This window comes from Metarhizium brunneum, chromosome 6 (assembly GCF_013426205.1).
Source record: "Metarhizium brunneum chromosome 6, complete sequence".
NCBI lineage: Eukaryota > Fungi > Ascomycota > Sordariomycetes > Hypocreales > Clavicipitaceae > Metarhizium > Metarhizium brunneum.
Genome location: NC_089427.1, coordinates 2,009,279 through 2,022,279, shown reverse-complemented (window position 1 = coordinate 2,022,279; position 13,001 = coordinate 2,009,279). Strand labels below are relative to the sequence as shown.

The window sequence follows — 13,001 nt, the reverse complement described above, 5'->3', positions numbered from 1 at the left end:
ATTCTGGGCGCATTGTTTGCGGAGATGGGCGAAATTGGCACATGCATCATGTCAAAATTGACCAGGGATTTAGCCTTGCAGTCTGGTGCCACTGGTGGTCGACATAGGCGATGGGCCCCTGTAGTTTAGTGAATGATCCCTGTCGCGCTGCTGCCGAAACACTTGACCAAGCTTCAGCATGCATGCAGCAGACACGAGTTGGCCGTCAATGGCCGGAGCTCCAATGTTCAAAGCACGGCGCTGCCGTTCCGGGCATAGCCACAAACACCACCAGGGAAGGAGGCCCCCCCCCGTCCGTGCCTGCGATCATGGATATGAACCCAATGGTTACTTGTCGTCCATCTCGGGGCAACGTCCCCTGAATAATTTTGTCGACTTGCGTTGCTCCAGTCAGCTTGTCATTGGGACACGCTGTATTGTAGAGCACGCAACTTGACAACCCTTTACCGATTACTCTCGTTGCTTTTTCTTTTTTCTTCTCAATTCTTCCGGCAATAAGCACTTCCTCACCTGGCTTGGGGCGCATTCCTCGTGCTTCCAATGCCGTGCATGTCACCGCTTCTGCGACGTCATTCCGTCATTCTCCCACTCCGCACCACAAGAGTCGCTACATGGAACCCATTGTGTATGAGGAGTCGCCTCTAGCCGACTACCTCAAAGGTAAGCCGGCCATCCAACCTCATCCAGCCTTATACAGTCTTGTTCTAACGCCAGCATGCGGAAATGTAGATGGGGGAAGCGGTTCTGAGGCTGACTGGGCCGCCGTCAATGCCTCACCACGGCCTTCCTCGCCAGAGTTCGACTCGTCGCCGCCGCCAAGTCCCTCGCCGTTTGCCCCTACAGGTCGACCGATGGTGAAATCGAGATTTCGAGGCAAAGCCCCGGCCCTCTTGCAGACGGACGTGCCCAGGGCCCTCGGGGCAACAAGGCTGCAATCTATGAGGAGGAACTGCTCGGTACGGCCAAACTCTTCTCGCAAAGCGCAGAGGGTATATCGTGAAACCTGCTCCTTTCCAACTGACAAAATTTCCTTCCATAGGCTGCCGTGGTGGCGAGCCTCGATCGCGCCGACAATTCCAAATTTCTCGAGCAATTTCGCTACACCATCATCGCGTCGCAGTTGCTAAGCGGGACCTCGATCCTGGGTCATCGACCAGCTGCCCCCAGCGTGCCCGGAGCGAACAGCGACGATAAGCACAACCAACCGCTTTTGTCGACAGAGGGGATGCTTGCTTCCATTCTCGGCGCCCTTGCCATTGCCGTTGTTCTAAGCTGGGTTCTTGGAAACGCGCCCTCGTATGTCACGCGGAAACGGCTGGCATTTCTCCTGGTTTTGTGTGCGGCCGCAGCCTTTCTTGGTCAGATATACATGCGACGGCAGTGGCTTCGCTACAGACGAATGCAATCCTTGGCCGAGATTGCCACCTTTGTTTCCAATTCCAACGATTTTGATAGCGCATCGGAAGCTACATTGTCGCTTGTCCAGGAAGTAGAGCTTGTTTCTCGTGGTTATCGAATGTACGCAGCCGCCGGTTCATGCTTGCTATTCTCTTTCTCTTTCTCTTTCTCTTTCTCTTTCTCTTTCTCTTTCTCTCACACACTCTCCCCCCTCCTTTGTATTTTTCTTTCTTTCGGGTCTTCATCACATGGTGCTAACCATTTTGATAGCAGCGCCCCATTGCCCCCAATTACCAGACTAGAGGATCGCAACCAGGCCAGAAAATGCGTTCGCCTACGAAGGGCACTAAAGAGTTCATTTGCAGATGTCTTGGATGCCTATATGCAAATGGCGAATCTGGTCCAGGGCTTTTCCGAGCAAACAGAGCTGGAAAAGTACTATGACATGTACGACATCAACGACTTGGACATGTCTGATGCTCTGCAAGGATTTACCGAGGGCGAGTTTGATGACGCCGAGTCACTCCGGACACTGAAGATTCTAGCTGCACGGTTTCACACCACACGCAAAATGCTTCTGTGTGCCTTGTTGGCCCTGGATGCCAACGGCGAGGGATCCGACCTGCTCCGGTGGACAACGGCGGTCGAAGTGCTTCGGAACCTCAACAAAACCACGCAGGCTGCGTTCCAAAAGCTCCAGGGCATCTTGAGGGAAGCTGAATGTAAGTACTATGCGGCCCATCAATCTCCTACTTTAGAAGAAAGGTGTTTACTGATCTGTCTAGCATTCCCTAACCCTCCTACTCCCAAGGGTCCCTTAACGCCGGGCAGGGAACGCTGGCGCTCCCAGTTGCGCAAATTAAACTCGATGTCAACGGGCATCCGAGGCTTGCAGGCCAAGCTGCACCTGCTGAGAGAAGAATCCGATCGCGCGCTAGACGACTCCAACGATATTTCGGAACTAGCGCCAAACTTGATGTCGCAATATGAATCCATTGGGGCAGACCTCAAGGAACTCATGTCTGCGTGGGAGGAGGGCAAGGCTGCTCTGGCTCTGGGAATCGATAGAAACGAAAAGAGACTGTCATCTATGAGCACGCTCTTGTCTCCTAGGAGCTCCCTCAGCGGCCTGACGACGGTTGGTGAAGGCACCGCGGCAGATGCCCTCAAGGCTCTGACGGGCGAATCACCGCCCGCTTCAGACGTGAATGAGCCGAGTGAGCCAGAGACGCCCGAGGTTTTCGAGGCTGTGGCACACCCACGACCAAAGAGCTCACTTACCAGAGAAGAACGAATTGTCAAGATGAAGGAAGAGCGCGACCAAAAGGCACAGGCTCGGAAACAGATGGATGCCACCAGGGGCATGCTCCGCGAGCTGGAGACGGTTATCAACTTGCGGCCCAAGACCCGTGCTAGCGCCCCTCCAGCAAACCGAGTTATCTCCATGTAAACAGCATGTAGCGGCTGTAAATGGATGACTGTGGACTTTTATCTCTCTTCCTCTCTTTCTATCTCTCATTTTGCATCGTCTGGGCAAACGGTACACAGGCATAATCTAGGCGCAAGTTGGCAATGTCAGGGCTTCCATGGATAGCGTTTCAGGATAGGTGTCAGGCTGGTTGATACGTTCTCTGCAAATAGTTTTCTTTTCTTCTTTCTTCTCTCCCTGTAATGTCGATGAAATATTCTGCTTCACGAAAAAGGGCTAGTTTTGCTGCGGGTTGACTGTGTAAAACCTGCGGCCGTCGCCAGCCATATTAATGGGCTGTATCTACTTTGTCTACATGTATAGCGGCATGCTTTATTTACTCTGTATTTTAGAAGATTAAGCCGGACGAGGTTAAACAAGGACTAGTCGGTCGTTGACGCTGCTCCGGGTCCAAGAGCCAACACGTCTGGGCAAATGCCCCGCGCAATGTTGGCGTCACAACCGAGTGCGAGCTCCATTCGACACAGTCGACACAGGAGCCCCGCCACGACGCGTCTCAATTTACCCACAACTTCCCTCGCGTGTTAAGTGATTTTTGAGTGCCCGCTTGCCACGTCCTGCACGCTTTTGCTTCTTCTCTCTCACACTTGACTTTGACTCGATTTCTGTAACCCATTTCTGTGATATCGCAATTAGGGTTTCTCACGAATTACCTCTCAAATCTCTTTCGCCCTCGTTTGAATATTGACTTGGCGGCACACCCTCACCGCCCCGAATCTCTTTCCCCGCTCTTACACTCACATATTCGAGACAGTACGTTGAATCACGCGATTTCGACGGGACTAGCATCGTTACTAACGGTCTGGCAGAGATGTTGGAAGCACGACTCAAACAAGCTAATATCCTGAAAAGGGTACATTCTGATTCACGCTCTGCCGTGTCGTCGTTGCTCTCACTAACGTTCCATCAGGTCGTCGAGGCCATCAAGGACCTCGTCCAGGACTGCAACTTTGACTGCAATGACTCGGGCATCGCCCTGCAGGCCATGGACAACTCTCACGTGGCCCTCGTCTCCATGATGCTAATGCGCGATTCCTTCGAGCCCTACCGATGCGACCGGAACATTGCCCTCGGCGTGAACCTGACGTCCCTGACCAAAGTGTTGCGCGCCGCCCAGAACGAAGATGTACTCACCATCAAGGCCGAGGATGCCCCCGACGTCCTGAACTTGATGTTTGAGAGCAGCTCAAACGACAGAATCAGCGAGTATGACCTCAAACTCATGGATATTGACCAGGAGCATCTGGGCATTCCGAACACTGAGTACGCTGCCACCATTGAACTGCCCTCCGCCGAGTTTCGACGAATCTGCACCGATCTCGCTGCCATGTCTGAGTCTGGTGCGTGTTGCCCCCCCCGCCCTTTGTCCCTTGCTTGATATAATATGAGAGAATACGTCTCGCTAACAATGCGCGCTCATGCGCGCGTGTGTGTGCAGTCAGCATCGAGGCCAGCAAGGACGGCATCAAATTTGCCTGCAACGGCGACATTGGCAACGGTTCCGTCACCCTCCGAAGCACTACCAACACCGATAAGCCCGATATGGATATCAAGATTGACCTCGTCGAGCCCGTGTCCCTGACCTTTTCTCTCAAGTACCTCGTCAACTTTTGCAAGGCCGCCCCGCTGTCGCCCACGGTCAAGATTTGCCTGTCGAGCGAGGTGCCCCTGTTGGTCGAGTACCTTGTATCTGGTAGCAGTTATCTGCGCTTCTACCTGGCGCCCAAGGTATGTCTTGCTTCAAAACGGCGTTTTGTTTGAGAATGATGCTGACCCGTGGGTATTTCACAGATTGGCGAGGACGAGTAGAATACCCAAGGAGGGAATAAAAATTTTCAAGGCAGCCCGGTGTCCCGCCGCCGCGGGAGGCATGAAGGAGCAAAATCACAAGAGCAAAATCGTACTACTTGTAAACTGGCGTTTACGGACGAGAAATGTGATGGTCTAGTCGATGGACTGCAGCAGATGGATGGATGATAATCTTTGAAGCTTTCTTTACACAAGAGGTGTGCTTTGTATGATAATGAATCAAGTTTGCTTTGGCCATTGATTGTGCTGTCTGAGTGCTTGGACAAAGTGATGGCTATGAAGCAATTGAGTACTGACTAGCTTGCTCGCCTGTGCTGCATGTAGCAGAGGCATTGAGCTTCGCTTCCTGGGTAGTTTTGGTGTGGATAGTGGATAATGCCAACTGGTTCGTCCGTTTCGCTCGTCTCGCATGGCGTATACAGTATAAATTCGCCGAGGTACTCTCGGTATGTTTTCGCTGGATGATGCCGTTCACTATGCCGAAACAGATGCCATGAAGAGCCAGGACGGCATGCCAAGGTACGCAACTCGACAACTGGATGAGTCTGATGATATGCTGTTGATTCTTTTTTGATCGTCTAAAATACAAATGCCGTAGCGAATGATGTTTGCGAAGCAAACAGGGTATATGTATGTACTCGGCCTACTGCCCTTCCACTTTCAATTATTTCATTCCATCGCAAATCTTCTATCCTGATATTAAATATTAAGCAAGTAGTAATAGTAGTAGTATATGGTGTGCAGCAAACAATGCATAAAGTTGTAAATGCCTGAAAGTAGAGCGAAATGAAGACCGTATTTTGGTAAAGCTTGCTCGCATGTAAACAGCAAATGAAAATATGAAACGAGGGTGAAGTCCAGTTCACAAGCCGCCCTGCAGCTACGTGAATGGCCAGTCATTCCTCGTTCATTTTCCTCTGTGCAGAATATCAATGGTGCGGCGCTGTGACACCATCTCAGCTGAAAGAATGGAAAACGACATCGTCCGAGTGTTACGAGCGATCCCGAACCGCAGTGCCAACAGCCAGGAATTTGTCAGCAACAGGAACTTGGGAAGCAGTCAAGTCGTCGAGGCCCGTCTCTTTGAAGACAGAGATGCGTCCCTTGCGAATATTGCTGCTGGGTGCTTGGAAAAGACGCGGTAGATAGAGCCCGGCACCTTCACGAAGACGATCCGAAGTGAGGTGAGAGTTGAACTTGGGTCGCACGGGGACTGAGGAGGTGGCGCCGGGAACTTGAAGATGGGTGCCAGTGGCGACCGGAGAGGCGAAAGAAGCCATTGATGCTGAGGTGTTGTATGGACAGAAATGACTATCCTTTTGCAAAGATTTTGTAAAGTCAAGGGAGACTTGGTCCGTTCCAACAAAGCTGGACAGACGGCCGTGCCCGTATTCAAGGATGGTGGAAAAGCGAAGATGTCAAAAACGGCGCCCGAGGGGAGTCGTCACTACAGACCAAAAGAGGTTATTGTTGAAAAGTAAGGATGGGTGAAAAGGAAAGTCCCCAGAGCAGATGATACAGAAAGCGTGCACATATGGCGAAACAAAGAATTAACAGAGGGTAGCACGTCGTCGGCGAAGAAAACTGGTGGTGTCACAGATAAATACCCATTTCAGCTCTGGGCCGCCCATCAACGCCATCACCAGCCCTGGGCCTGGGGTTTCAATGTTCGTTCCTCGGCCACTAGTAATGCCGTCGGATGCCCCCATCCCTCCAGTTGCTCCATTGAGGAGGGACTAGTAAGGGAACGGCGCGATGGCCAAGAGGATTGGCGTGAGCATCCCAGTCGGAAGATTGGCGAAAATGCTCAGCATTGTTCCTCACTGGCACTGGCACTGGCACTGGCACCGTTCGGTCCAATAATATGGACCACTCGGTAGTAGATCATTTTCGATTTCCCAACTAGGAGGGATAAGAGGAATGGGAATCAAACAACTTGATCTGCGTATCCACTCTCCAAGGTTCGCGAGTCGCTACCCATCCTGGAAAAGTGCTCGGAGGATAACTCTGCAGTTGGACCGATTGCAACGTTCAATTGCTATGTGGCATCGACTAGCAATTAGATCGTTGATGTTGGTTGCGACTTCAGATGTCTCTCTCTGGATCCAAGCTCTTGCACAATGACCTCACTCGGGCGAGGACCGGGGACCCTAGCCTGGGAGGGAAAGCCCATTGTGCATGCGTTTCAAAGGCGGATACGAGACGCGGGTTTTTGTGAGGCTTGGCGCGAAGGGTCCTCCTCGTGCTTGTGCGCAGAACGCCCACGAGGCCAGAGTCGGGTACACGTACTATGCGATCGACAAAGTCTTGACCAGCAGAAAAATTCTAAATTCCCGCCTGGGAAGAAATGGGGCAAGCTGTCGAGAAACCTCGTGTTCGCAGCGTCGCCTTGGGCCTTCCACCAAGACGCTTGTCAGCACGGCCAAGACTAGATCCTGGTGAAGGTGGCGGCACGGTTCTGTGTAGCTGGACTATTGTACGGAGTAGTACGGCATTGTTTTTTGCTCTCGTGTGTCGCCAGTCGGCCCTTGTCCTTCCAGTCCATAGACCCATTGCTTGAGCCTGGTGTCCATCGTTCTGCATCTCCACAGCCGTCTTTTGCTTTCTTTAGCGTAATGCAGTAAGCGCCACGACGTCGGCAAAACAACCAGGTCGCACTGTCATGTAAATCCCATGTTGAAATGGCCTAGAGAGCATGGCATTAGTATTACTGAATGACATCAGTCCGACATGTCCATCTGACCGCGTTAGCCGGTACAGAGGCAAGACAGTATCCAACTCCTGCCGCGCCAACCTTTGTTAGTTCAAGTCGTTACGTCAATCTCCTCTTCTCCTCCACTCCCCAATAGCAAACTGAAGTCTGCCATTTAGAAATCCATATCCTGAAATCAATCCGGTATGGAGTGGTCTCCACGCTTGGCAGGACCCTAACGGAAAATCGGCTTTGCCACAACTTGTGGTGATGATGAGCACCAAGATGGGTAAGAAGTGGACGGCTCCAGCCTGCCCAGCCCTTCAACAAGCCAGATCTGCTCCCTCCCTCGAGGTTGAACAAGCCGGACATGTCAGTCGAGCGATGTTTCTTGCGGAGTTTGGCCCGTGCCCCGAGTTCATTTGCAGCGCCAATAAGCCCATGGATTTGAGGCGAGACAGACCGACGGGAAGTGAAAGTTCTCGCTTGACAAAGTGGAATTGGTTTCTGGGCTTTGAGAGCGCGATTGAGACAAGACTCTAATGACGCTTCGCTCCCTCCGTTAGTATCTATGCAACTGCCGAGCGATTTTAGACAGGTCAGGTCATAAAACTTACACTTCACGAGTTCCACGAAATCGACAAGCATGTATCGTAGGCAAGATACGATGGGTTGGGTCCGCAAGGATACTAGATGTAGTCCCATATTCCTTTGCTGATTCCTTGCCTGACCCTGTCCTGCATCAAATGCGACAGCGTCCGTTATTTATACGAGAAACACTTTCAAGTCCTGACTCTCCCAAGACCCTTCCTTCTTCCTGCTTCAAAATTACAGTCATGGCTATATCTAAAAAAAAAAAAAAAAAAAAAAAAAAAGCAGGCTGGTATAATAAATCGTCATGCCTCGCCAACGCCGCACTTGAACAATATTCGTTCCAGCTACCGAGGCGTGTCGTAAGTTGTGAAGTGTTATTTGCTGGAGCACACACACTGCAATAGAGACGCCTGGGCTACCCATTCGACATGGAAACACCACACACGAAATTATGCATCGCCGTTTCCTCCGGTCGAGACCATGTCCCAGGCTATCTGTCTGTAAAGGGCGGTGTAGGATCGTCGTCGGGAGCCAATCCAAGCGGATGGCGGGCCTCAAGCGGAAGCAGTAGCTTCCCCGGGTACGTATTGAGCGCTTGTCTGACTCCAACTTCTCTTCCAATGAAAAGTAGCGCAGCTTCAGCCTCGCTCTTTTGTTCTGCAAGGGTAGCCCCGACAATATAAACAGCTGTGAGTGGCCAAACCATCTTCAGGGCGTCAAATAACACCTTTGGCGACTTGTCCTTGCCGGCCGCCAGAGGGCCTAGTGAATATGGAACACTATCGACTATAAATTGCCCGGCCGCTCGAACCATTTGAAGGCAGTGAGTGCGCTGTGCTCGAAGCTGATGCAGTGTTATCCTGCAAGGTGCGTAGTGCGTCAGGAAGTTGGCCAACATCAGGAGATAGCTGTAGCCCTTGATGATAGCCGAGTAGTAAAGATTGCGCATATAGACGTCCAAGTCGTGGGTACTGTCGGTCGCCGTCCTGACGTAATTGTTGACGTGCTTTTCGGCCTCGGCCAACTGTGCTACAAGTGACTCGTACTGCTCTTCTGCGGCTGCGAAATCGCGACGAAGAAGCAAATCGAGGATGGTAGCTTGAACGTGTGTGCATTTCGTGATGAAGACTGATATGTGTAATGTAAAACCTTCGCCGTCGTAAAGGTTGTTTCGTATGATGCCCAGCCATTCGCCTGACTCTGGCGGGCATTCCATGTTGCTGACCAGGGCTTGGATTTGCTGTGTTTTGTGAGATTCCAATGCAGTCAGGGTACCATGGCCAGACTTACCACCATGTTATAACACGGCCAAAACGCAGTCCTCCCCTCCGCCGTCAAAAGTTGTTCGGTACCTCTCGTCTTGAGTATACTGTAAAGCCCTCTTGTATGTAGATGCCAGGGGCTCAGTAGCTCCATGCGACCTAGTGAGCCAACCAGCAGCTGCATCTGTAGTCAGCACAATGTCCTCGTCCATTGTCAATAGTCTTTGCCCACCAACCTCATAATTTGCCAGGATACAGACTGTGGCAAGCACGTCGTCTCGAAACGCACCATCAGGTTCCTTAAGTGCTGTGTTGACGGCGCTCAGAGTCTTTCCCAAGTACGTGCCCAGCTCGCGTTGGTTTTCCACTTCTGACTCCTTGTATACCGAAACCGGGTACCGAATGTTTGTCACGTAGGTTCGGGTGAAGAGATGGGCAGCCCAGACCAACGGCCCGTTCCGAGGATTGATTCGGTAAATGTTGTGGAGGAAGTCGAGCGTCGAATATACGTTGAGAATGATTGGGACGGAATGATTTGTCCAGTGCTCTGTCAAGGGCCGCGAAATTGTCGTCAGTGGTGTCGAGACGGTATCGCCCGGCAATGGAAGCAGTTCTGTTTTTGAATCGAAGGTGAAGGTAGCTTCCCCGTTGCTAACAAGGGAAGCCGGCGTGCTCGATCTGGTGCCAGCCGGTGAGGGGCTTTTAGAATCATCTTGATCTCCTTCCTTGGCCGTCGCTCGTTTCCTGCGCTTCTTGACAGTCGATGGGTTGGCATTGCGAAAGACCAGGTCGTGTTGATCTCTGTATCCTGGACATTCCACGCGGTATTTGACGCACCGCTGGCAGCCGGGTCGTCCGAGATCGCACTGTAAGAGAGGGTTAGCGGCTGTATTGTAGGCCGTCCGCGTGGTGTTGATGGATGGTGCTGCGTTTGAGGCGGTCTGCGTCAAGCAGGGCTGATGTCACCACCACCAACTAACCTTGACACGTCTTTGACGACACAGGTGACAGTCCTGGCTGGGCCTTCCAGTGTTGGGCATAGTGGCGGCGCCCGGCAGAGCTCGGTTAGCCTTTTGGTGGTTTTGTCGCTGTGCAAATTGAAATAACCGCGACCCTCAATGTCAATGTCGATGACCCTGCTGGTGGAGAGGCATGAGGCAAACGGAAAGTGCATTCGATGTCCAACGCAGACTGGAGATGCTGTTTGGAGGGGTCCGGTACGGAGTACACTGCATGGCACTGCGGACTGGCCCCATCACCAGGTACACCCACTGTATCTAAGTACCAGCACTATATACCACCAGACCAGGCAGCATCAATTGATCTTACGGCATCGCGCCATGACAGTCGGGTACTTTACGCTAAAAGTACTAAGTACCAACATTGAAGCCACAACAGCTTTTAGTCAGGTGCCCACTTGGCTGAACACTGGTTAAATACAGCCTGGTCCAACCGTTGACAGCCCCCAGCCATCATCCATCGTCCACCCTCGGCCCTTGAGCGGCTGTCGTCAGAACAGCGCCAATTGCTTCGCCAGTGCAGGGCCCCGCAAGAGTGCCGTGCATGTATTGAGCGCCAGGCAGCAATTTCCCCTTTCAATGGTGCTTTGCCAGACTCGCGTCAAGCCATTGTCATCCTTTCTTTACATTCAAGGGCAAATCGCCTCTCGCATTCGCTGTAGCATCTCACCAAGAGTCTGTTTGAGCTGCTTGATTCGAGTTTTGCGCCGGCAGGCTCATACTATCACGCTTACCTCGTCCAAGGAAGCTACTGCCAGCTCATTCGGGGTTGTTAGCCAGGCATGCAGAGTCGTCATCTTGCTTGAAGGCCACAATACGGCTGGGCCCAATCGGCGTTATATGTCCCAGCCTCCAAGCTACTAAAACAGATGCTTCATTCCTATTTCTTGTCAATAAATATCAAATTTCTATACCTCCATAATGTCCATGGTGGTTACTCATTCACATGTACCAAACATGACGTTGACCTTGGAATCCGACTGGGCGTCATGGTGTGAGGTGGCACTTGTTTCCAGTCGCTTCTTCCTCAAGTTTGTCAGGACAAGATGGAGAAGAATCAAAACGAATATTATAAGCATCTAGAGTCTTTTTTCCTCTTTTATCAATCGTTGTCCTACCAAGGTATACAAGTCGACCTATGTCCACAACAGCAAACACATCGCCATGACCACCACAACAGCCTACTTAAGTACGCGGCAGTGATAATGCTTGGCGCTCTCATGCAAACCAGCCTACTCAAAGCACTCAACCCCAGCCAGCGTACCCTTTAATCGAACTGAAACATCATATCTGGTGGTGCAAATGGAGGTGTTGACCCAGAAAATGATGTAGTGCTCCCCGGTTATGCCAGCTAAATCTCCACGCGTGAGGCGAGAGCGACTGGTCACATAAATCACGGTAATAACCACAGCATGCATAAATAAAATGACATGTTTGCAACCATGCAACTCGCATGTCATGTCTGTGCTTCTGGGGACGACAGCACCAAAAGCCAGACGGAGTCGGTTGCCGCAAACTCATCCAGTCACTGGTTTGTGTAGTATACACGTAATAATACCTCTATCCAACCACCGTTTCTCATTCAACTAATACAATCTCGCGTCGTTCGAGTGGCGCCACTAAACGCGACGTGCCTTAAAACTCTCATCTTCTAAAGGGAGCTCGTGGAGACGAAGCGGGACACAAGGCTACAACAATGATGACACTATAATATAAACACATCACATACTCAAGTCCCCCAGTACACAAGCAAATCTCACAAAACGTACGGATTCACAGCCAAATCATACCCCCAAGCCAACGCTACTCGCCCAATGAGGCCCTCAACTCCGCCATGTACGCACCCGTCTTCTCTTCCAGCGCAGCATACCGGCCCTTGCAGTCGTCACGGATAAAGTCCTCCCTCGTCTTGTAATACGCCTCAAACCGAGGCTTTCCATCCACCAACCCCACAAAATCCCTCTTGGAGCGCGTGAAAATGTGAACATCGGGATCAATCTCATGCGCGGCATCGAGGGTCCCAACCCGAAGATACGTCGTGTAAGGACCCCCATCAGCATAGTGAGCCCAAAGGCCAGAGTGGCAGACGCAACACTGCGCAACCGTCAACCCAACAGTCGACTCAGTCGGGAGAGTAACTAGCTCGACCGTGCCGGTTTCCCTGTCCCTGTCCCTGGAGGCGTTTGCGTCCGCGTCCGCCTTTGCAGTGGCCTGGAGCTCGGCGTCCTCAGTCTTTGCCCCGACGGGCCCGCAAGTGGCATCAGACAAAGTCAGCCGTGCAAACGTCGCGTTGAAGCCGGTCAATGCAGCGCCCCCCAGCGCGCCCTTGGATCCGGGGACAGCAGGCTGCGCAGACGGGAGGAGCTCCAGCCGGTCCGACTCGACGATGGCGTTGACGGCAAAGGCGGTGCCGAGCTCACGCTGGCAAGAGGTGCAATGGCAGCAGTGCACGAGCAGCGGCGCCTGCTTGACTTGGTAGCGAACGTGGCCGCATGGGCAGCCGCCTTGCATGGGGAATAGATTCTTTTCTGAATAGTGAGGCATCGCGTTTCTCGGTGTACATACAACAGGGGGGACGGATGTGGGCAGTCGGAAAACAAAGGGGCCGACTTGAGTCAACAGGCGTTGAAGGATGTGAATCTAGGAGAGACAGAGGCTAGAATGACCAAATAAAAAAACAAGAGGCCCAAGAGCATGTCCTGGAGAGGGCGTGAACACAAATGGCGGCTGACTGTCAG

General features: G+C 52.1%; 5 protein-coding genes across 5 annotated transcripts; 2 read left to right on the top strand and 3 right to left on the bottom strand.

Annotated features, from left to right (window-relative positions):
- Positions 1-611: 611 nt before the first annotated feature.
- G6M90_00g099640 (uncharacterized protein) lies at positions 612-2,848 on the top strand (the record flags this gene model as incomplete). The annotated part of the gene is made up of 5 exons (XM_066131565.1): positions 612-660; positions 730-956; positions 1,040-1,518; positions 1,669-2,120; positions 2,184-2,848. 5 exons carry the CDS (start codon positions 612-614, stop codon positions 2,846-2,848), a joined length of 1,872 nt encoding a protein of 623 aa, XP_065987709.1.
- An 850-nt stretch (positions 2,849-3,698) lies between these two features.
- pcn1 (Proliferating cell nuclear antigen) lies at positions 3,699-4,696 on the top strand (the record flags this gene model as incomplete). The annotated part of the gene is made up of 4 exons (XM_014690900.1): positions 3,699-3,740; positions 3,798-4,227; positions 4,326-4,615; positions 4,679-4,696. 4 exons carry the CDS (start codon positions 3,699-3,701, stop codon positions 4,694-4,696), a joined length of 780 nt encoding a protein of 259 aa, XP_014546386.1.
- Positions 4,697-5,688: 992 nt separating this feature from the next.
- On the bottom strand, positions 5,689-5,976 carry G6M90_00g099620 (uncharacterized protein; the record flags this gene model as incomplete). The annotated part of the gene is made up of 1 exon (XM_014690901.1): positions 5,689-5,976. One exon carries the CDS (start codon positions 5,974-5,976, stop codon positions 5,689-5,691), a length of 288 nt encoding a protein of 95 aa, XP_014546387.1.
- A 2,496-nt stretch (positions 5,977-8,472) lies between these two features.
- Positions 8,473-10,284, bottom strand: G6M90_00g099610 (uncharacterized protein; the record flags this gene model as incomplete). The annotated part of the gene is made up of 4 exons (XM_014690902.1): positions 8,473-9,222; positions 9,273-9,422; positions 9,481-10,110; positions 10,225-10,284. 4 exons carry the CDS (start codon positions 10,282-10,284, stop codon positions 8,473-8,475), a joined length of 1,590 nt encoding a protein of 529 aa, XP_014546388.1.
- A 1,782-nt stretch (positions 10,285-12,066) lies between these two features.
- On the bottom strand, positions 12,067-12,807 carry G6M90_00g099600 (uncharacterized protein; the record flags this gene model as incomplete). The annotated part of the gene is made up of 1 exon (XM_014690903.1): positions 12,067-12,807. The coding sequence occupies one exon, from the start codon at positions 12,805-12,807 to the stop codon at positions 12,067-12,069; it is 741 nt and encodes a 246-aa protein (XP_014546389.1).
- Between the last annotated feature and the right edge of the window lie 194 nt (positions 12,808-13,001).